The sequence below is a fragment of the Meleagris gallopavo genome, chromosome 13 (assembly GCF_905368555.1).
Source record: "Meleagris gallopavo chromosome 13, MGAL_WU_HG_1.1, whole genome shotgun sequence".
Taxonomy (NCBI): Eukaryota; Metazoa; Chordata; class Aves; order Galliformes; family Phasianidae; genus Meleagris; species Meleagris gallopavo.
Window position 1 is genome coordinate 17,066,939 of NC_139416.1, and position 23,911 is coordinate 17,090,849.

At 59.1% G+C, this 23,911-nt stretch overlaps 1 protein-coding gene and 1 long non-coding RNA gene across 4 annotated transcripts in view; both read right to left on the reverse strand.

Annotated features, from left to right (window-relative positions):
* GSE1 (Gse1 coiled-coil protein) overlaps positions 1-23,911 on the reverse strand; it is an 87,849-nt gene that overhangs the window by 12,630 nt on the left and 51,308 nt on the right. For both annotated transcript variants that reach the window (XM_085235218.1, XM_085235217.1), the window contains exon 3: positions 400-618. In XM_085235218.1, the coding sequence (XP_085091344.1) occupies positions 400-618 (219 nt within the window). The remainder of the gene's footprint in view (positions 1-399; positions 619-23,911) is intronic.
* LOC146543509 (uncharacterized) overlaps positions 7,191-23,911 on the reverse strand; it is a 38,385-nt gene continuing 21,664 nt past the window's right edge. Inside the window, exons 2-3 of one of the 2 annotated variants that reach the window (XR_014886195.1) lie at positions 8,093-10,467; positions 7,191-7,997 (exon numbers count right to left, since the gene is read on the reverse strand). This is a non-coding gene — a long non-coding RNA (uncharacterized LOC146543509). Of the gene's footprint in view, positions 7,998-8,087; positions 10,468-23,911 lie in introns of both variants that reach the window. The other variant, XR_014886194.1, reaches the window with a different exon arrangement.

Sequence of the window (23,911 nt, forward strand, 5' to 3'; positions counted from 1 at the left end):
CGCAGGGCTCCCGGTTAAAGCACTGGGTTGCAGCATGGGTTTGTTATGTAGCAGGGCTGCAGAAAGAACACATCCAAGGAGCCTCCGGAAAAATGAGATTCACAGAGGGGAGGGAGAAGGGAGGGAGGGGGCGAGGACAAGCTCCGTGCTGCGCTCTCACCAGACTTTCTCTCGGGGTACAGCGAATGATATGGCATTTGGATTACTCCAGCTGAATTGAATTTCTAAACTGCCCCCTCGAGACACGGCATTGAGAAAAGACATCAGTGAGAAAACACCATCCTGCAGCTCGGGGCACCCGCAGTGCCATGGGGACACAGGGGTGGTGGTGCTGCTGCATCCTGGGGCAACCCAAGGGTTGTTTCCCTCCGTTCCCATCCCACCCAGCCCCATATGTACCTCTGGGCTCCTCAGCTTGCTTGGCGAGCTTGCGCAGGGCGGCGGCGAAGCTGGAGGACGGCGCTGCCTGGACGGACAAAGTGCTGCTGGCCGCCGGGCTGCCATTGGGGACGATGGAGCCGTTGAGAGGGGAGGGGGTCAGGGGGCTGACGGTGGCGGTGGTGCGAGTGGCGGTGGAGAGCATTCCTAAGGAAGGCGACTTCGACTCATGGCTCATGCCTGCAAACGAGAGCAGCGCGGGTCAGCAGCACTGAGGGGTTGGCACAGGGTGGGCACAGCACAGGGCTGCGCAGCTCCCTCTTCCCCACCATCCCCAGTTTGGCTCCGAGACCTCCCATCCAGAAGCAGGAAACAAAAACCTCCCCTTCACCCCCGTTAAACCACCCCCCAACCCAAGCTCATGTAATAGTGAGGAGCCCCCAGTGGGGAGCAGACCCCCCCAGAGCCCTCCGTGTGCTCACAGCAAGCAGCTCGTGGCGGCGGGGCTGCAGCTTACGGAACAAAGCGAGCGCGCCCGGGCTGCTCGCCTGCAGCAAACAAGCTGCCACGGGGCCACCAGCTGCCGCCGGCGTCACATGGCCCCACTGATCCGGCACGCCGTGCCCGTGCTGATAATGGAGAGGGGGGGCTCAGCATGAGGGAGGGGTGCTGGGGGAGGATGCAGGGCTGTGGGCATCAGGAGGCAGCCCCCTGATGTGCTGCTGCATCCCATGCTGCAAGCATTGCAACCCCAAAACCTCACCGCTGCAGCCTCTGATCCCCTGGAGTGCACCCCCAGGTTGCTGTAACCCCACAGTACTGCTTCTGCATCTCCAAATCACCACTATACCCCCAAATCCACACCAATCAGCACCATTTTATACTCAAAACCTCACAAATGCACCTCCACGTCTTCACCGGGGTACCCCCACATACATGCCTCAATCCCTACCAATGCAATTGCAAATCCCCATCGTTGCCCCCCAAAATACCACCCCCAGTGGGCACCACTTCACACCCAAATCCCCACTACTGCATTTACAAACCTCCACCACGGCTCCCCACTGTACCCCCAAGCCCCCCTCCCTACTCCCCATGGCACATCCCAATCCATTCCCTTGCAACCCCAACTCTCCACCACTGCAACCCCAAATCCCCAGCACCATTATTCACCATTTCACACCCAAATCCCCATTACAGCACCTTCAAATCTTCACTACTGCAACCACACCGCACCCCCAGGCCCCCTCACTGTACACCCTCATCTCCAAAAGCCCACCCTCAAATCCTCCTCATTGTACCCCCAGATCTCCAACATTGCTCCCAAAAGCACAACAGCTCTATAGGGGCTGGGGAGGGGAGGGCAGGGGTTGAAGGTAGTTTGGATATGGGCATGACACAGTGCACCCCACACCCCATCGGGGTGCCCGTCCCCCTTCCCCGGCTGTCCCAGCCACACGCTCCAGGGCTCTCCACCTCCAAAAACAGCAACTGCTGATGTCAGGACCCTTAAAATAGATTTCTAAATGAGTAGCATCATTAACGCTGGGCTAAAATTAGCCCTGCTCCCTGGTGGGCAGACCTGAGGGGGGGGGGGGGGGGCATGCAGTCGGGGGTCCCATCGCACCGCACAGCGGCCACGTTGGCACGAGTCACCCCAAATGGCTCCTGTGCCAGCTGGAGGGCGAGGGGCAGCCAAGGTAGAGCAGGGGAGGGCACAGGGCCGGACGGGGGGGCAGCGGGTGCCACTCAGCGTGGATTAATCTTTGCCCCCCCCCCCCCGGCCCCGGGAGAGGCGGCCGCGCGCTCCCCTCTGCCCTCATTATCCAAGCATTTATTAACTCCGCTGCTCTCAGCCATTGACTGCCGCCTTGTCGACACGACAGGCTCATGTAAATTCATTACGCGAACAGCTGGGAATCAAACCCAGCACAGGGTGTTTGGGGGGGAAGGAGGGGGGGGGGCACACCCCTAGCTTCGCACCAACCCACAGAGCCCCGGTGAGATTGGAGTCCCCCCCTGTAATTACGGGGCAGCGTTCAGCCCTGCAGCACCGCCCTATAGGGCTGAGCACCCACACAGCTCCTTACTGCCTGGTGGCCCCCACACGGCCCCCCCCCCCCCCCAGCCCCAATAAAAGCCTGGCGATGCTGTGCTAATCAGCGCTTCTCCTGCCTCCCGCGGGCTCTGTAATTACTCCTCCCTTTCATCCCTGGCTCCTCGCAGACACCAGACCTGGCCCTGCCACCTCCGCGCTCTCTAATTACAACCTGATGGCGCGGGTGGATTTTTTGGGGCGGGCTCCCCCCCTTTTACATGCAAGCACCGCTGCTCCCTGGAAACCTCCTGCTTTGCAGCGGGGCTGTGCACTCGTGGGAGCTCGGAATAGGGCACCGCCACCATTCTTGGGGTGCAGGAAGAGGTACCCACGTGCTGCCTCCAGGCACGGAGCTCCACGGCTCTCCTCCCCCGTGGGGACCACAGGGACAAGCAGCACGGGGTGGCCCAGGCCATCACCATCCGCTGTGCCCATACAGGGGTCACCCCACACCTCAGGGCTGGGCGCATGCCACCCTCCTCCACCTGCTCCTGCTGACGCCGGCGGGTTTCTGGCAGCAGGAGCTGCTCCAGCAGCAGGAGCAGAACCAGTCTGGCTGCGTGTGCAGCTGCAGCCAAACCAACACAACGGCAGAGAGGACGGGGCGCATGCGCTCTCGGTGGCAAAGGGACGCATCCAAAATGCCCCCCCTACCCCTACAGCCCTGGGGATACACAAAACATGGGGATACTCGCTGCAAAACCAGGGCTGGGCAGGAGTAACACCAGTTGGCAGTGCTGGTAGGGGTGGCGTACGTGGAAGCAGGGACACGCAGGGCAGAGGTGACACACTAGACCGCTAGAAGGCAGCAGGCAGCTGGCTGCAGCACAGGAGGCAGCTGCTGGAACGCCGGTGTCACTGCAGGGATGGGGGACCCACAGGGCACACGGTGGTGCTCACCCCACTCCTGCAGCATCGCCTTTCCCACCCTGTCTCCATCTCCCTGCTCCCAGCCTGTCCCCTTGCCTTCTGCTACATCCCAATGCCACCTCAGCCAGGTGCCACGTCAGGAGCAGAGACACCAAAGGACTCAGGGATAGTGGGTGGCTGCAGCAGGAGGATGAGCAGCACTGACAGGGGGGCTCTGCAGGACAATCTGGGGGCTCAGTGTCACTGCATCATCCCTCTTGCCCCCATCCCCCTTGCAGAAGGCTGCTGGAAGCGCTGTGCTGGCAGGTTCAGCACCTCTGCTTTGTCCCCCTCTGCCAGTAATGCACAGGCACCTTGAAAGGCCCCTAATGAGCATGAAGTACCCTTCAGAGCAGATTGCCATTGAACTCAACCTGCACCAGCCGCCTGCTTAAAAGCAGCTATTTTGAGCTCATGGGTGCACAAGCGCTGGAACTAATAATTTATTACCAAATACGATCAGGCAGCATCTCCAGCCCCTGGCAAATGGAGAAGGAAAAAAAAAAAAAGCCCTAAAAAAAAAAAAAAAAAGAAACCCAACAGCGCAGCAGAAAGCTGTACAAGAGAGAGGATGAGCATCCTCCCCAGGGACCGACCTCATCCACAGCCCTGGGACTCCCATCTGTGAACCCCATCAGGCTGAACCCAACGCTTAGAGGGGAGCTGAGCAGTTCAGGACAGTGCCCCGTGGCACGAGCCACCACGGGAGGCCACTAGGGCCACCATCAGACATCACAGAGCCACCATGAGAAATCATCGGGGCCATCAAGATGGGTGCCCAGGGCCACCATGGGACATCACCAGAGCCACAACGGGAAGTCCCCAGAACCACCGTCGGATGTCACCAGGGCCACCATGGGACGGCATCGGGCACCAGCAGGTGCCACGGGCAAAGAGGTCCCTGTGGGTGCCGGCTGCATCCCAGTGAGGAGGATGCAGGGATGGGGAGGCTGTGGGGAGCCCCAGCTGAGGCCAGCGAAGGGGTTAAGGCCCCTGCCGCCCGCTTTGGCTTTTGTTCTCCTGCTCTGCCTCTTAACCCCGGCTGCAGCGATACTTCCTCTCCTTTCACTGCCTCTGCTCCCAATCTGGAGCCGGCCTCCAGCTGCACACGCCTCGCACAGGGAACAGCTGCTTTGCATACATTTTCCATGCTAATTGCCTCACATTGTGGAGCCCCAGCGCTGCCTGACTGCAGCGGCCAGAAGCAGGACAGGGCAGCACGTCCCCAACACGCACCTCCTGAGAGCCACCAGGGAGGTGTCACAGAGGGACAGGCACTAAGTGACATCCTGGGGATGTGCCGTGCCAAGCCCCAGACTCCTGCAGGGAGGGTGTGAGGCCACGGCATGGGATACGTGGCACAAGCACATGGTGGTGACGGCAGCAAGATGCCACCAAGTTTGGTGGTGGCTACATGGGATGCCGGGCACGCTGGAGTGGCCCCCAAAGTCATGGGCAAGGGGTGGTGCGTCCTCAGTGCAGCACCTGAGCAGCACCAGGTACCCTGAGAAGCAAAGGAGACAGGGGACAGTAGGGGACAGGCAGCAGGACCGTGTCCTCCCCTGTCCACGTGTCTTCCCACTGAGCTGCTGCACATTTTCCATCCCTCATTAAAATAGCTCTGCCGCTGCACCTCCAGCACGCTCCATTAATTAATTAATTGATTGATTGGAGCCTGCGCTCCTGCCCTCCTCCCCTCCCTCCCTGCACGCTGCTTTCTAATGAGCCAAAACAAAGGTGCCTGTCCCCATAGAGCACCCAGTGTCCCTAAATGTCCCAAAGCACTTTGGGCCACCCTACACAACCCCATCCTGGAGGGGTCCAGGGTGGTCCTCAGAGCCAGGAGGATGGGGATGAGATCCCCAGATCCCCCCAGGATGGGAGCACGGCACGGCACAGTGCCATCAGCCCACGTGTTTCCATCGATCTCTGCTCCATGGCTCATTGATCTGGCAAACGACAACAAGCAAAGTAATCAGAGCTCGTTTGGAGGCAGAGGGGTTGGAGCTGCGCTGCCATCAGCACCAGGGCTGCAGGCAGCATTGTTCCCCAGCTGCGGCCCCGAGTGCACCTCTGCAAGCTGTCCCCAACCCTGTGTTGTGCTTTAAAGCCACTTTCCTCCCTGCTCTGCTCCAGCAGAGCTGAGCCCAAGCACTGGAGCTCACTGCCACCACCACCTCCCATTTCTCCAAAGTACAAATGCCTGAAATACCTTCCCTCCCCTCCCAAACCCTTCTGCCCTATGTGCACCCATTTCCATCCTCACCTGTATTGCCACAGCACCAGCCCCGTGGGAGCATAACAAAGACTTATAAAGCAAAAGCACCTGAGGAGGGGCTGCATGCAAACAGCTGCAGCTGTAAAACTGCAATCAGGAGCCAAGGAGAACAGCAAGCTCTCTGCTTTTGAGAAAAGCAGCTAGAAGGGGATGGGCAGAGGGATCCATGGGCATTGCACAGATCAAATCTGGGCACTGCACTGAGCTGCCAGGCATCATGTGAGAGAGAGGTGGGCATTGCACAGTGCTGCAGGGCATGGCACAGTGCCACTGGGTATCACGTGGGTCAGAGCCAAGCACTGCACGGCACTGCTAAGTATTGCACGGACGGTGCTGCAGGGCACTGCACAGTGCCACCAGATATTAGATAGGTCAGAGCCAAGCATTGCACGGGGCTGCAGGGCATTGCACGGGGCTGCAAGGTAACTGCACGGGGCTGCAGGGCATTGCATGAGGGTGCAGGGCATTGCACCAGCCAGGGTCAGGCACGGCCCACAGCACCCAGCCCCGTGCCCATCCCCATCCCTGCACCCCAGTCCCACTGCAGGAGCGCTGCGTTGCTGTCAGCAGCGCATTGTTCTCGGTGCGAGAAGCCCTTGCCCAGCAGATGGCAGGTATAACAAAGCAGCTTGCTGTGGCCAAGCCAATTATTTATCTAATTATGATTTACCACTTAACCACATGATCTTTCTGCAGAGTTGTGGGCAATTAAAACCAGGGTGATTATGTGGATTATGCAAATGGGCTGGAGCAGAGCGAATAAAATTGGAGCGGAGGCTCTCACGCAGGTTGAGTCTTGCATGGGGCAGGAGGGGGGCAAAGGGGACAGTGCTGGGGGCTGCGGGGCAGGGTTAGGGGGCAGCAGGGCAGGGCGAGGGGCTGGGGCCAAAGCCAGCTCTGGGATGCGAGCTGGGATGGATGCATGAGCTGAGTGCAGGGTAAGCATCGCCCTTTAGCGTCCCTTTAGCATCAGGGGCTGACCCAGCCACGCAGTGCTCCAAGCTGCAGCACAGTGCCCTGTAGCACATCCCTGTTCCCATAGGGCTGCCCCACTGCTTCCAAACCCAGATGGGAAGCTTTGGGGTGACGGGCACTGGGGATTTCCCAGCACCTGTTGGAGACCACCCCAAAAAGGCACCCTCCCCCCAGCCCCTGCTGGGTGCTCAACAAAGAGCTGAGGCGTATTAATAAGGCAGCCTGGCGGATTCCCTGCCCGCCTGCCTCCGTGGGAGATTTATGCACCACGCGAAACCAGGAAATACAGAAGTATTAATGGTAATACCTCTTGTCCTAGCAAAGGTCGCGGGCAATCTCCATCAATCCCATCAATCCCACTGCTGTGCTGTGCTGTGCTGTGCTGCACCACGCCACGCTGCAGGGGAGGCCGGAGCGATGCACCCAGCAGGATGGAAGTTTGGACAGACAGACGGAGCCCTGCGCTCACGGCGCACACCACCCCTGCTACTGCTGTCTTATCAACATGCAGATGGCACAGCGCCGGCCAGAGGGAAGGCTTTACCTTGGGATAAGAAATGAACACTGGCAAATAGGAAATTTACTGCGTGTATTTTCATTTTTCCACTACCGGCGCCATCTGCCAGCAATCGGTGCCCCCACATTGCTGGGATTTTATTTATGCACTGTTGCTGAGGTCCCAGCCAGTCTCCGTGTCCCCATGTCACCGTGAGCCCTGCACAAGAGGGCCTGGAGCAGCAGCAACACCCTGTGCTGCAGTCGGACCTCACTGTGTGTTCACAGCCTGCATGGGAACCCATGGCAAAAACAAAACAGGAGCACAGCTGGGAGTACAGAGCAGCGAGGATGCAGCAAGGTGCGAGTGAACACATGGCACTGCTCCATGTCCCAGCCCACGGCACAAAGCAGAGGGAAAGAGAGCAGGGGAGGAGCTCCCTGTGTCCCCCCCCCCTTAAACCCTGTGCCAGGAATTAGCACAATTAGTGCCCGTGAGCCCACGTGCCAGAGCCATGCAGGCCAGTCGGTGCCCCCGCACGTACCATTTCCTCCCTTTCTTTCCTTTTGCCGACAGTAATCCTCAGCCTTTAGAGCAAATTATTAAAATTCACTTATATTTAATCTGCCTGCTGGAATTAATTGAATTTTTACGCTTGGCAAATGTCACTCAGTATGCGATGCCTCCAAACAGGGACCGGCGCTGCAGGTGCAGGGGGTGCAGCCCCGAGGCTTTACCCCCACGGGGACATCCCTGGGGACACCCCCGGCCCCAGGGTGCAGACACAGATCTGGCAGTGGGGACAAGACGTCCCTCCTCAGAGGCACCAGGATTCCAAGGTCCCCATGTGGTTCGGCTTCACCCTGTGGGAGTGATGCTCAGGACACACAGAGGCACCTCTAGGGCTTTTAGGAGGACACAAAGTTTGGAGAGCTCCCCGTTTCCGATCCTACCTCACCTTCCTCCAAGCACCTCTTTCCACTCCTTCCATCCGTACCTTTTGAAAAATTACCAAAGTGTCCAATTTTCCTGCCTGGAAAAGGAGGGAAAAGAGCCCCTGCGTTGCTGGGTAATAGGGCTTCCAGACCAAAGTGGGATGAGAGATTCAGGGGAGCCAGGGCCCAGGGGAAGTGTCTCACTCCCTCGCTCTGAGCAGTGCTGCAGCACCTCAGTGGCTCGCAAGGAGGGGAGAGGGCAGCTTGTGATGTTGGTGGCATGGGGACAGCACTGCACATGGCACAGCAACGCATGGCACAGCATGACACAGAAAGGCGCTGCATGCCATGGCAAAGAATGGCACTGCATGGCACAGCATCGCATGCACGGCATGGCATGGCACAGCCTGGCACAGCTCAGCACTCCAGGATGACCCAAAGCCACACATCTTGCCATGGGCAGTGTCCCCATCCACCATGCAGCTGCAAAATGTACCCACATGGTCCCACTGTACACCAAAAGCAGCATCCCCTGGGTGTCCCCACTCAGATCCAGGCCTGGGGACACCCTCCTGGCTCTGCACGTTGGCATGCAGGATGTGACTGCGCCGTCCCAGCCACGTGGGGACCCCGAGGACCCTGGGGTTGGGTGAACAACTTCCCAACTTGAGTGGCGCTCACCCCCCTCCAGAGCCCACCCCGGATTATCATAAATTAAGGCGTAATTACTCCATGGAAATTTACAGCACAAAGATACAGCGCTAACAAGTGTGTTTCGCAGCAATGGGGGAGATACAAAGCGCTGTTGTCTGGCGGGCACAGAAATCTGCTCTGCTGACAACACTACATCCTGGGGACGACGATGGGGACAGGAATGGGATGGGACAGGGATGGGGACAGGATGGGATGGGGATGGACTTGGGGTTGAGGATGGGATGGGGATAGGATGGGATGGGGATGGACTTGGGGTTGGGGATGGAATGGGATTGGATGAGGATGGGGATGGGGATAGGATGGGATGGGGATGGACTTGGGGTTGGAGATGGATTTGGAGTTGGGGATGGGATTAGAATGAGGATGGGGATGGGATGGGATGGGATGGGATGGGATGGGATGGGGATGGAGATGGAGATGGAGATGGAGATGGGACGGAGGTGGACTTGGGGTTGGGGATGGACTTGGGGTTGGGATGGGATGAGGATGGGGATGGAATGGGGATAGGATAGGATAGGATGGGATGGGATGGGAATGGGGATGGACCTGGGGTTGGGGATGGGATGGGGACAGGGATGGGGATGGGATGAGGACAGGGATGGGAATGAGAAATACTAGGAAACACTACTTTTCTGAAAGAGTGGTCAGGCACTGGAATGGGCTGCCCAGGGAAGTGGTGGAGTCACCAACCCTGGAGGTGTTCAAGGAACGTTTGGATTTTGTGTTGAGGGACATGGGTTAGTAAGAACTATTGGTGATAGGTGGATGGTTGGACTGGATGATCTTGAAGGTCTTTTCCAATCTTGGTGATTCTGTGATTCTGTGAGATGGGGTGGTGTTGGGGATGAGGACAGGAACAGGGATGGGGATGGGACGGAGATGAAGGATGGGGATGAGGACAGGAACAGGGATGGGAATGGGGATGAAGATGAGGATGGGGACAGAGTGTCTCCATAGCATGATACCGAGCAGAAAGGACGGCCACCATCCAACTTTGCCCCATCCCTTCCCCAACAGCAGCCTGGCACACATGGGGTTAAGAAAATCCCCTTGGGAGGGGGGACGGGGACAGGGATGAGTGCCAGCGCCGGGTGTCCCCCCCCTGCACCCCTCTCGCCGGCGGCACAGTGCTGCCTGCCACGCTCCTACAGCTGTCACAGGCATTAAAAAATAATAATCAATGTGGAAAAACAACGGCGCGGCGCGCGGAAATTTCAGGCGGCTCCACCGAACACGGCCATAAAGGAGCCGGGATCCTCACGAAGCTGGCTGTGCAATTAAGCAGTTTTCTGCTGTACGCCGATAATCACCTAATTATACTATTAATGACAGTTCAACCTGCTCGGAAATAAAAGGACATTCTTCCATAACAGGATGCCAGCTGTTTGTTACAGATGTCAAACATCTTTAAAGCGTTATTACAAAAAGAAGGGGGGAAGGAGGGAACCCTCCGGAGCGGAGCAGCTCAGCTCCCCCCATCCTCATGGGCTGTACCCATTTAATTCGTGGCAATTAAAGCTGTTCGTGGGGGGGTGACGGGGGGGCTGTGGTGCTCTCCTTGGCACGCAGTGGGGTTTGGTTCCCTGCTGGGGTTATGTTGGAGCGCAGTGGCCTCAGGCATTTGGTAGCATGGAGGTGTCATAAGTGCCCCATGTTGGTGATGCCGAGGGGAGGATGCGCTGCACTGGAAAGAAACAAAATAAAATAATAATAATAATAATTTTTAAAAAATAATAATTAAAAGGAATTAAAAATTAAGAATGATAAAAAATAAGAATGGAAAATAAAGCGGGGCAGGGTGGCCCCGTTCCATCCCCCCCCCTTCCCCCCCACACACACACACCCCACCCTGGCAGTGCACCCCGGTGCTGTGCCCACGCACGTGCTGCCATGCAGTGCCAAGGAGCAGCCCTGCAGGTGCCAGCAGCCAGTGCCAAACAACGGGGGGGTGAATGGTGAGGGGGGGCATGGGGAAAAAAGGAAGCACCTGCTGTACGGGCCTGGAGGGGAGCAGGGCGCAGCACTGAAAGCTCCAAAAGTTGTCCCTAGGACCAGGGTTAGGATGGGAATAAAGGGTTTATGGGGGAAGGAAGGAGGGAAAGAGGGAGCAAAGGGGAAAGGGGTTGGGAAATAAGCCCACGTGCCCCCCCCAGGCAGGAGGCACAGTGCTGGTCGCATGGCACACAGCATGCTGGCACCGTCCCGCAGCGGGGAAGCGTCACTGCTGTCCCCAAGGCAATGTCCCCGTGTCCCCAGCACCCGCCCCCAGCTTCTCTCTCCCCCCCCCTTGGCAAATCCTCGCGGGGAAGCTGCAAAGTGGTTGACACGGTTGCCATGGTGACCGAATTTAGGGCTGGCGAGGAGGAGAAGAGGAGGAGGAGGAGGAGGAGGAGGAGGAGGAGGAGGAGGAGGAAGGCAGGAGGTGCCCTCCTGTGCCCCGCAGCACCCGGCGAGGAAGAGCGACGCTGACCCCCCCACCCCGAGCACCCCGCAGCAGCTGGGGGCGGCCGTCCCCACCCCAGCAGCCGTGCCGGCGCGGTGACTCATGCCTGGAGCCAGCGGGTGTCTGCGCGGCATCACCCAGATCCCTCCATCTGCTTTGATCCTCCGGCGAAATATTCCCGTCCCCGGCGCAAAAAATAGGAACCGTTTGGGGAGGCCCTGAGTCAGCGGCTGCCGACGGTTCCCCTGTGTTTGAGTTCCTCGTGGTTGAGGGCTACGGGGTCCCTGCGGCAGCTGGGGGATGCACACCCTGCCGTCAGGGACACCCCACGGGCTGGGGACCCCAAAAGGCAGCACAGCGCCATGCCAACAGGCTGCTCCTGCTGCCTTCTGCAGGGCTGTGGCCCTCAGGGGATGCTCTCAGGGATGCTGCCGTCACTGCCAATAGGGTCACAGCTGCAACCCTGCATCTCACAAGCGTGTTCCCCACACACAAATCGCTGGGGCGTGAGGTGCCCCCCATTCTTAGCACAGGGATCCCAATAGAGCTGGAAGCCCCCTCTGGCTCCATCACCAGCACTTAGGGTGGCTGCGGGTTGGTGGCACGGGGCAGCCCACCATCTCCCATCCCATCTCTGCCAGCCCCAAACAGGGCACTGAGCAGCACAGCGCCCTGCTCCCACCCTTCTGCTCCAGACAACAATTTGCCTTAATTGCTTCAAACCTCACCAGGCGACACTTCACCACTCTCAACCCCGCTTTTATCTCCTGGAGGCAAACGGACCACCTGATGGACGCTGAGCGCGGGGAACGGGGCTGAGCAGCTTTGGGGGCAGTTTTGTGGGACCCCTCCCCCCCCACACACACACACACACCTCAGGCTCTGAGCAGCACGCCGTGGGGGGGTGCGGAGCAGCCGGGTGCATTACGACGAGAGCGCTGGCAACGAGCGGCACCACAAAGTTCCACGCAACAGGAGACGCCGTCGGTAAACACGGCTCAGCGTGGCGGGGAACTCGGCGTTACAAACACAGCACGGAGCGCTTCCAGGTGTCCCCATCAACCTCCAGGGTGACAGCAGCAGAGCGAGCGATGGGACCCCCCCTCCTCCTCCTCCCCCCCATTCATCCAGGAGGGAGCTCAGAGCTGGCAGTGCCCCCCCAGGCAGAGCTGCTGCCCCGCGGTGCCCCCCAGGTTGCAGAGGCGCAGGCGCGGCATGCAGAGCCACATGCAAAAGGCATTTCCTGCAACAACCAACCCCCCCCCCCCCCCGCCCCACCCCGGCACCCCCGCAGGGAAACGGCGCTGCCTGTGGGGTGACACCCCCATCACCACCCAGCTGCTGGGGGGGCACCCCAATCCTGAGCCTGACCCCCCCCCCAAGTGTGCACCACTCCAACTGTGGGGTCTGCTGGTGATGGGGGGGGGTCCCCACGGTGCCCGTTTGGGGCAAAAAAGCAAAGTTTGGTGCTCTGCATTGCGGGCACCAAAGACCCTCCCGGACCCCAAACACAGCAAGCACAGCCCTCTCCATCGGTAGCATGCGGGGGGGGGCGGGGGGAACTCTGAACTCAGAGAGGAAGGATTCCCCCCCACTCCAAAAAAAAATACAGCTGTGAGTGCCCCCGCCCTGTGCAAAGCTCTCTGGACCCAAAAACGCATTTGGGTACGGCGAAAAGGAAAGTTCCCCCTGAGCCCCCCCATGGGGACAAAGGTGGCCTTGAGGTGGAGGGGTCCCCACCGAGACCCCCCCGGGTCAGTCCCCGCTCGGTGCCTTACCTGGTAGGTAATAGAGGGGGGGTTTCAGCCCGAACATGGCTTGTGTTACAGTTCCATTGCGGCCAGGGCAAAAAAATAATGAGAAGGAAAAAATAAAAAATAATAATAATAATAAAATGACCCGAGGTGAAGTGTCAGGAAGCGAGGGGGGAAAAAAAAATAGATATATATATATATATATTAAAAAAAAATTAAAAAATGAAATATATATCTGTATAAAAAATAAATAATTTAAAAAAAAAAGCCACCCAAAAAATGAGCGGCGAGCCACACGCAGGGGGTTGGAAAAATAAACCGAGAGGCGAAAAAATAGCGCGAGGAGGGGAGGGGAGGGGAGGAGGAGGAGGAGGGAAAATCAAGTGCGTGGGGGGAGGAGGAAGGAGGAAAATGGGAGTAGCGGTGTCGGGGGGGGGGGAGGCACAGAGACGGAGCGGGGAGAGACGGGGGGGACGCTCAAAGCGTCCGTGGGTCCATCTGTGGGTCTGTGCGTCTGTCCCGGAGATGGGAGGAAGAAAGGCGAGAGGCAGCGGGAGGAGAAACCCAAACCCCCCCCCCTCCAACAGCACCGGGCAGGGGAGGAGGAGGGCGGCCAAACCCCTCTCGATCAATTTTCATGCAAGAATCATTATCGGTAAATTGGAAATCTGGCGGCTTGACAGCAGATTTGTCTCTGCCCTAATGAAAGGGAGAGGGCAGGGAGCGGTGGGGGCAGCGCAGCCCGCACTGAGCGCTGAAACCCCCCCCTCCAGCGCTGGGGGGGCACCGCCGCTTTGGGGAGAAAAAGGCTCTTTTTGGTCCCCTTCGCTTTGGGGAGAAAAAGGCTCCGTTCCGCCCCCTCCCAACTCTCCCACCCAGATTATCTCTTCTTTTTATTTCATTTTGCCGATGGAGGAGGAAAGGGGGGGGGGGGGGGGAACAAGAGGAAGAGGGGGGGAGTTAAAATAAAAACAGAGGGGAAAAAACACACGAAATAAAAATAAAAGCACCCCGAAAGAACCCAAGTTTGGCGCTCCGGCACCGCGGGCACGCTGCGGTCCTGCCCCAGCTCCGGGGGGGGCTCCGTGCTGTAATCAGGCTCCCGATAGCATCTCACACATTCCCTCTCCACTGATGCATTATCAGATCCGGGAAGACATGCTCGCAGGCAAATAGGGCTAATAAATGCTATTAGAGCAGCGCGGCGGCTGCACAGCCCGCCTGCTCCATAGTAACCGGGGCCAGGCTCCGGCTGCTTGAGTACAGCATCAGCAGCCGGGGGGGGGAACTGGGGGGGGGGGGAAGGGAAGGAGCACACATGGGTGTGCACGGAGCTGCGCGTGGGTTTGCACACACACCTTTACACGCGTGGGTTTGCAGACGGATGCGTGAGCAAGGGTTTGCATGCACGGCCGTGCACCGATGGGTGAGCACGCGTGCCCAGGTGCACGTAGGGTGCATGTGCGTGGCCCCCCCCCTGCACGCCCTCTCTTCCCAAGCTGCCGCCTGCTTTTAACACCAAAGTTCAAGAAGGCGACGTGTGATATCTCTCCCCTGCAAGAGAAAGCCACATCCTGTACGATAATGGCCAGCCCAACGCGCTGCTGGGAGCTGCAGGCCACCGCAGCCCCCGCCTTCCGCCCCAGCCTGCGGTGTGGGGTTGGGGGCTCCTGGGGTGTCCCGAACCAACTCCCTCTACCCTCTCTCCCCGGCCCCTTGGAGCCTGTGGGGCTCTGCAAAGGGTCACGGAGCTGCAAAGGCACACGCATGCACCCAGACATGCACGCCAGTGCAAACGCACACACGCATGTGCACGCACAAACGCACCCCCCAGGAATGCACTGGGGGAAGAAAGGAGCCCATCAAAAACTACAACCTCTTCCTCCACCTCATGCTCCTCCCCCCCTTTCCCCCCCCCACCCCCCCATGTTAAATATTGCTTTTCTAATTCCAGGTCGGCGGATTATTATCATGTCTTTTCTTCCTTCCTAACCTACATCTGTCAAGATCGGCGCTGGAGGTATTTCTGGCCCGTCCCCTGAGTCATCGCTCTGCCCCGCTCCCCCCCCCCCCCCCAAGGCAGTTCCTCTGCACTGCTCAGAGCTACGAGGTGCTCACTGCCGTGGGATGTGCAGTTATGGGGTGCTCAGTGCCACGGCATGTGCAGTTATGGGGTGCTCAGCACTATGGGGCGCTCACAGTTATGGGGTGCTCAGTGCCATGGGGTGCCAGCATGGCGGCTGCCACACAGCAGGAGGGCTGCAAATGCAGCAGGGACAACACAGGTCCCCCCTCCCCCCCGCCACCGGCTGCCATCAGAGAGGGGACTCCCCCGGGACCCTCCATCATTACCCCAATCCCCCCAATCTCCGCTCGCAGCTGTCACGCTTTTATAGGGTTTTAATTTGCTGGGCTCACGCAGCCATCGGCAGCGATGAATAGGGGCCCCCCTCCTCCGCCTGCCCCCCCCCCCTCTTCTGCTCCCCCCACCGATGGCATGAGCCATAAAAATTAATTTGCAAACATGTCATTACACAATAGCTGTACAGGCAATAAACCTGTAATTACAGGCCAATGGCGGAGCGGGCTGGGAGGGAGGGACGCGCCAGGCTGCCAGGTTGGGGTTTGGGGTTTCGCCTCCCCCCTGCTCCCTTTGTTCATTATGCAAACGAGAATTGCTTCACTCCTGGAAGTTGGGCTGCACTTCAAAGGGGCTCAGTGCCTCCGCTCCCCACGGTCGCCCGGGGTGGCAGAACCCCAAATCCCAACAGCACCCCACAGCCCCCACTGTGCGCAGCAGGGAAACTGAGGCACGGCACTGGGGGGCACCCCTGCGTCCCGCTGGGAAACCAACCCATCCCTCCATTGTGCCGTGGCCCTACCGAATTACCCACCACCTCCCAGTGGGTTTGCAGAGCCCAAGGGGGGGGGGGATTGCAACCACCCTGCCTCACTTTCCCCACTTACCACCCCGCGGGGAGATGGGACACAGGGGACGCGGGCACCCGCCCGGCCACCCGGTTCAGCAGCCTCGCCCCTCGTTAGCGGGAGCCTGACGAGCCTGACCCACTTCCCCGAGCGCCGGAGGATTAATTGGTTCGTGTTCGCACGGAGCCGTCGGGAGCTGGGGCAGGTGCCAGGCGGAATTAGCAAAGCATGAGAGCGCAGCGCGCCCGCGCACCGCAACGCACAGGCACCGGGCACTGCTGGTTCCTCCAGTCCTGCACTATAGGGCCAACACGTCCCCACGGGCCAACACGTCCCCACGGGTCAGCATGTCCCCATAGGGTCACCGTGTCACCCACATGGGATCGCCGTGTCCCTATGAGGTCTGACCCCAAACCGTTGCCCATCCCTGATGCCACCAGAAGCTGCCACCTGTGGGGTTACACCTCGGAAAGCCTGGTGCAAGGCTCTCGTGGCACCGGTGACCCCGCTGCCCCATTCCCACTGTGCTGACGATGCTTGGCTCCTGGTGTTCCCACCCCTGTGCCGTGCATCCTATGGGACACCGCGCCGCTGGCCGCACGCAGACAGATGGATAACCGAGCAGAGCACCCGCCTCTGGCAGTAAATAAGCGGCTCCGCAATGATTTCCTGCTCTTGTTGACCTTTGCCTATGCAGAATAAAGACATAAATCCATATTTTAAACCCATCTGAGCGCCAGCCAGGCCCACAAAGCCATTTCCAGCCTGCGATTTGGATGGGGCGGTGAGCAGGGAAGCGATGGTTTCTCGAGGTGACATTCCCCAGGAGGGAAATGAAGTGTTTTATTTGCAGATATATAGGGCACGGCCGTTCCTCCGCTTCCCCTTCCCTCCGCCCTCGGCTCATAAATAAAACATATGGCCACGGAACCGGCTAATTACGGGAGGACGGCTGCAAGAAATCAGCTTTTCCACCTTCCCCTTTGCCAAAGTTGGGGAGGAGCAGGCAATGGGGTGCTGGGAGATTCTCCGCTGTCTCGAAGGAGGTGGCGAGCCCCAATCCTTTGGGTTGGCCGAAGACATCGGGGGGTTTCTTCCCCTTTTCTTCCCATTCCCTGGTGGGGAGAAGGATGGCTTTGAGCAGCCTAATTGTTCCCCGCGCATTAGATACATTAATGAGGTCTCTGATCAACCGGCCGCCTCTCCGGCGAGGAGGCTTCAAGTAGCAATTTTCCATTTGTGTTTCAAATTTTAATGAATGTTCCTGTCTCCGGCTGCGATGCGCGGCGATAATCGGCGCGGCGCGGGTCAGCGCGGGAGCAGGGGCTGCGCGGGAGGGCTTGTACGTGGGTTTGATTTCTGTGGGGAATAGTTCAGATGGAGCACGGCGATGGCACAGCGGCGGCCCGAGTCTCCCATTGGTTGCCACAACCCCAGAGCCACAAATCAGAGGGTTATTATTTCCTTCCGATGCCCATCCAGGATCCCGCATCTTTAGCAGATCAGTATCGATAGCACTGCGGGGCCGGGTGAGGTGACTGCCCCCCTTCCCCCCCCAAATCTTGGGGGCAGCACGTCCCCACCCCACGGCTACATCCGGACCCCCCTCCCCCGACCAGGACGGGGTTTTTCTAACCTTGTTTTGGCATGCCTGCCATTAACTTAATTTAACATCCATATTGCCGCTACTTAATTAAATAGATGAACTCATTTTACATTTGCAAGTCTTAATTCATCCTGAACAAAATTGGCCGTGTTTCGTTCTTTCTACGCTACCAGCTCCCCGGAACAAATGAGTGCCTTTGTAGTTAACTGCTGGTACAGGTTAAAAGCTAATTAGCAGCCCGGGTTGGGTGTTAACTTCCTTATTTATCACCCGGCGCCACTCGGGGAGAGAGGGGGAGCAGGCTGGCACCTCCCGGCCCTGTGTGGGCACTGCTTGGTTTGGGTGCTGCCCGTGCTCCTTGGGTGCATGGTGCTCTGTGCACGATGCTCAGTACTTGGCACGTGACACTCGATGCCCCAGTGCAGGATGCTCAGTGCCCAAAGCTTGGTGCTCAGCGCGTGATGCCCAGTGCTCGGTGCGTGATGCTCAGTGCACAGTGCATGATGGGCAGCACAATATTCAGTGCTCAACGCACAGCGCGTGATACCCGCTATGCAAGGCAGAATGCCTGGTGCTCCGTGCACGTTGCTTTGTGCCCACTACACAACGCCCAGTGCACGATCTCAGGGCCACGCTTGGTGCAGGGTGCTTGGCACATCACGAGCATGCCACCACTCCGAACACCTCAAAGAGATCACCCTCCCAGCCCTGCAGAGCATTCCGAGCACCACCACCCCACAGATATTGGGGGAGAGGTGCACCTTGGGGTCAGGGAGCACAACCCCAACCCCAACTGCCCTTCCCCTGCACAGCTGCAGTTCCCACGCCGGCGGTGTGGCCACGCGTGGGCAGTGGGACCCGGCAGGGCGGCGGCGGGGTGCAGGGGGGGCCCGGCTGGGCGATGCTCAGCAGCCTGGCCTGGCAGGAAGCCGGCTCCAGGAAGGCTCATCTGGTTTGACTAACAAATTGCTAACTGCTTCCCTCGAGGCAGGTGGAAGGAAACAAGCTTTGCTGCTGTAAACAACCCCCCAACCCCATGCTTCCCACCCCCTTGCCCGGCACGGCCCCCCCGGGGCAACGGGTAGGGGCAGGTTGAGGCAGGAAAGCGCTTGTGAAATTCCCCCTGCCACCACAGCACGCTCTGATGCAAGCCCCGGCGGCTGTTACGAGGCCCATGGAGAGCTCTCCCCCCAAAAAAGAAATAACAGTGGCGGTTGGGACCCCCCACGTGCCGCACCCCAAAGCTTGCACACCCCAAAGCTTGCAAAAGCTTTGCAAAGGTTGCAACAGCCGTGCTGGGACAACACAGGGGACAATGCAGCACGGTGCCCATGGAGCAAACCCACCACACTGTGACACAGGGGACAACACGGCACGTTCCCTGTGGAGCAAACTCACTGCACCGGGACTCAGGGGGTAGCATGTCAAAGTCGCCATGCTGCAAACCCCGCTGTTCTCAGGAGTGGGTATACAGCCCAGCAGCCCCAGCGCACACCACTTGTCCCCTCTTCTTAAGGCCCCGCTGATGGCGACGGTCACCAAGCACACAGATGGAAGGGACCGATAAAAATCTGCCTGGTCCCGTAAACCGAGCTGCATCCTGCTGCTGAAATAACAGCAAGAGGGGATGCAAGGAGGGAGCTCCAGTTACCTGGACAGGGGCCAGGTGGCTCCGTGTCCCCACTCGGCGCCTGCAGAGCCACCAGGCCATGGCACGGAGCTGCCTTGCTAGCCCCACACCTGTATTTCAGGTCCTGCTCCCAAACCGGCTCCTTCGGGTGACATCCTACAGGGACATCGCCCTCACCCCGGGGCCACTGCCTTTGGGGACAGTGGGGTGGTTCAGAGCGGAGGAGTTGATTAAAATACTGTTAATGGGGCCCCCCCACCTCTTCCTGCTGCACCCCATAGCACAGAGGTGGCACCAAAGGGACTCCTGGAGGGTAAGATCCAGGGCTCAGCGCAGCACAGAAGTGGCACCAAAGGGACTCCCGGAGGCTGGATCCGAGGATCAGCGCTGCTGAGGTCCCCTTTCTTCTCTCCAACCCACAGAAAACCCCATAGCGCCGCAGAGCGCATCCCTCCCCTCCGGGACCCCATCCCAAATCCCCACCATCAGCAGAAGCAAATGACAGGGGCCGTAACGAGCAGGCGGGTAACGCGATAACAGCTCTCTGCGCCGAGGAGATAAATAGCCCCAGCAGCACAGAGCTGGATGGGGCCGGGAGCTAATAGAGGCTGTCAGGGCGCTTTAGGAGCGGAGCATCGTTTTGGGGCCGAATGGGAGGACGCCGACAGGAAGTGACAAGGAAGCTGAGCAGAAAGCGACAGGCAGTACACAAAGAGCATGTCCTCTGTAAGTGGCGATAAACCTTGAAAAAAAGAAAAGCTAAATCAGTTGTTTAGCCGATGTACCACATGCTGACAGGGCAAATGTGAAGGCTTTTATGGCCACATGGGTTTTCATTTGCAGTTATTCATAGCGGAGCCGGGCGCTTTATCTCACTTTACATTATGTGCAACCACAATGCAGACACTTGCACCGCAACGCATTGCCTCCCTTGGAAAATATTAATATGTAAATGTCAGGCTCAGAAGGGCAGAAAGGGAACGGAGGGCTGCAGGAGCCTTGCAGGGGAGATAAAGCCCTAAAAGGGAGGGCAATGAATGGCGCACCCTGAAGGCCCGTCCCCCGCATTGGGCACCTGTGTGTGTGCAGGAGCACAGCTGGTGCACGTGGGACTGCAGGATGCGTGCGTGTGTGCTCACCTCCATACGTGCACAACACGAGGGCTGTGCACGGCGGGATGCACGCCCCAGTGTCCCTGCGAAGGATGTCGAGCCCCAGCAGACCCACGTGCAGGTGCACACATCCGAGCACACAGATGCACAACCCTTCCACGCCCTTGCAGACAGCCCCACAGATCCTGCTGCAGCCCCCGGCCCTCGCCTGCAGCCAGCAGCCAGGAGACAGCTCTGTGCCCATCACAAGGCCACGGGTGCTGCAGGTTTTGGAGGAAGCCCTGCCTGGGCGAAGCGCGCCGGCGCGCCGTGCCAGTGCCTGCCAAGCCCCGTTGGGCAGCGCTCCAGCCATGCCTGCTGTTCCTGGGCTCCGTTCCTCTCCAAGTGCCTCCAGCCCCGGGGGTAGTGCCAGACTGACAGCCTGGAGGCTATTTATTCGCAGGCAGAGGCAGCGGGAGCTGCTGGCGGATGCAGGCGCCTTTGTCCTAAAGGGAAGCTTGCTCCCGGCCTCGAGGTTGCTCCCGGTCTCTCTTTCTGCCTCTGCATCACGCCGCAGGGTCCCAGCCCATGGGGAAGATGCTGGGTGCTCAGGGGTGCCCACCGTGCCCCCACACACCCTGTCACCAAGTCCCTTAATCCTCCAGCAAGAGGATGCCACGGTGCCCCACAGCTGCTCTGCAGTGTTGGGGGGACCCTCGCCATCACCCGCTGCCCACAGCCATGCGTGCACAGGGCCTGGCACAGCAAAGGGTTTGGAGGTGGCAGCCCAAAGGGACTGGAGCTGGGTGCAGGAGGCTTTGCAGACAGCAGCCAGGGGGGCATCTCGGGCTGCAGCCCCCCCGGCCGTTACCAGGAGCAGCGCTGGCAGCCGGCGCTGGCATGGGGACAAACCCGGGAGGACGCTGCCCCCAAGCACCTCGGGGAAGGGAACAATCCCCGGGCATTTCTTTTTTGGCAGGCCCCACGACCCCCCCGCCGTGCCCCCCATCCTCCTCCCGCGCTCGGGCGCGGAGACACAATTAAATCAGTGTTCTGCTAACAATCTGCCGGCTAATAAGACATTTTCCTCCCTCTCCCTCCTCCCCCCCACTCCACCCCAATCCGTGTGTGATGGGAGCGCTTTGATATGAGAGTGGACTCTAATGGGTTCGGTGTAAGGGAGCCTTAATTTATTACGTGCCTGTAATTGATGTTTGTATAAAGTAGCTCTTACAGCTCCTCAGAGCGGGAGATGAAAAGCAATCAGTCAGCCATTTGCCTCCAAAGGAAGGAGCGAGGAGAAGACAGACAGAGAGAGAGAACCAGACGTACTCATCAAGCCCAGAGGAAAAAAAAAAAGAAAAAAACACAACAGAAAACGAAGGAACAAAACAAAATCCGCCCCGTGCAGCCCCACGGGCAGCTCCACCGCTGCTAACATTGCTGGGTACTGCCGCCTGCATCCCTTGGTACTGCCACTAGCATCCCTGGGTACAGCTAATCAAAATCCCTGGGTATCCCCACTGACGTCCCTGGGTACAGCCAACAGCATCCCTGAGCACCTCTGCCAGCATCCCTGGGTACCACTAGCCAAAATCCTTGGGCACCGCCAGCATCCTTTGGGTACCACCACCAACATCCCTGGGTACCACTGCCAGCATCTTTGGGTACCAGCACCAACATCCCTGGGTGCCCCCACTGACATCCTTGGGTGTCACCAGCAGCATCCCCGGGTACCGCGGCCAGCATCTTTGTTTACCACCCCCTGGCACCACTGCTGTCCCTGCACCCCCGGATCTGAACCCTATGCAGGATGCAGCACAGCGTCCCCACAGAGCAGTGACATGGCAGGATGTGCCCCCTCCCATTCTGGCAGTACACGCAGGGCCGATTAGGCGAGGCGGGCGGCAGCAGCCGGTGCTGAGCTGCTGTAATGACGGCGGGCGCTGGGGAGTCACGTGCCGCCCAGCGCCGGCTGGGGAGCCGTACGTCACCGAGCCCAGCAAAAAATCCGTGCTAAATTGAATCAATCCATCTTGGAAATGGCTCTTGTCAGCCGGTGTCAGGGAGAGCGTCTGCGGGAGAGGGATCAGGCGGGGGCAGGCCGGAGAGGGCCAGGCAGGCGGCACCAGCGCTGCGGCACGGGTTGGGGTCCCTGCCGGCCCCATAGCACGCCTCAGTGCCACAGCACGGATGTGGGGATCCTCTCAGTGCAATGTGGGGCAGAGCAGAAAGGGGTCCTGCACGCACGCTGCGTCCCCTCTCTCCTCCAATCCCTCTCCTCCCTCCATCCCTGCAACACCCCACGGCGTGCCGTGCCTTGGTTTCCCCACTCCCATCCCCAGCAAGGTTTCTGCACTCGGAAGCAGCGCAGGGACAAAGATGTCCCCATGTCCAGCAGCACTCTTTGCCCACAGATGCTGGGCACCACGCGAAGCCCGCGGGGCTGGGAGGATTACGCAGCGCAGGGAGACAAAGGCAACACAGCTTGACACAAATATAGATGGATCCTTGTGTACGAAACCCGCAGACTGGCAAATTAAAACGTAGCGCGAAAGGGGGCAGTGGGGACGGAAGCGGCCCCGGTGATTGATTTTCCATCCAGACATTCAAACCAACCGAATATGTCACCCAGACAAGCACTCTAAAAGCCACGGCAGCCCCAGATTTATCCTCCACTTGGGCTGGGGGCCATCAATCCCCAGCCAGGCAGTGGGGCTTGAACATCATCGATCCCCAGCAAGAGGCTCAATGCCACCTGCACGGACACGCAGCAGCCCCGCACTGCCTCAGCAGGGCCCAAAATGGGGATGGGAGGAGCGGACCCCGTGCCCCATTGCCATGCAAGGAAGGGGACGTGGCATCGGCAGGGGGAGCACCGGGGGCAGCCCCACCGCCCGCTCCTAATGAAGAGAATTAGTAGGGGAAATCAGCCCTTGTACCGCTGCTCCTAATTAAGAGCCAGCAAATTCCCCAACCCGCCTGCTTCCCGTCCCCGGTACAGGCTGTTATTTACCTGCAGCTAATAGGTTCGGCACAGTAATGATAGTCTTGTATCAAATGACTGGATCTTGGCTTCTGACAGCTTTAAAGACCCGTCTCCGGGACACGAGGGTTTCTAATTACAGGTTTTGTCACGGGAAGGCTCGGTTCAACACCAGTCACTCTCCCCGGGTGACACTTCTGCCCGGATTGGAAATCTAAACACAGCCCAGACAGTTAAGGTTAAAAATACGGCACCGTACAAGACAAGAGATCATAATTTGGGTCACTGCCGTGTTTAATTAATTGGAATGGAGCAATCAAAACGCTGTGTGCGGTAATTACAGCCTGGGCCAGAGAGGGGCTGGGGGGGAGATGATGAGGATGGGGGTTACGGGGTTGGAGGTTACGGGGTTGGGGAGATGGAGCTGTGAGCACGGGGCAGGGATGGGGTTATGGGGTGATGAGGAGGGAGCAGCAATGCCACCAATCCCATCACCTCAGCAACTCCACACGCATCATAGCAGGACGTGGCACGTGTCCCCACCGTCCCCATCCCCGTGGTGCCACGCAGATGCAGCCCCAGCTCCCAGCCCACCCCGCCTGTGCTGGAGCCGCCGGGGCCGCAGCCGGTGATTTATTTTCACCAATTACCAGGGCACTTTTTTCCTTCGCTGGGACCACGCTTAATTGA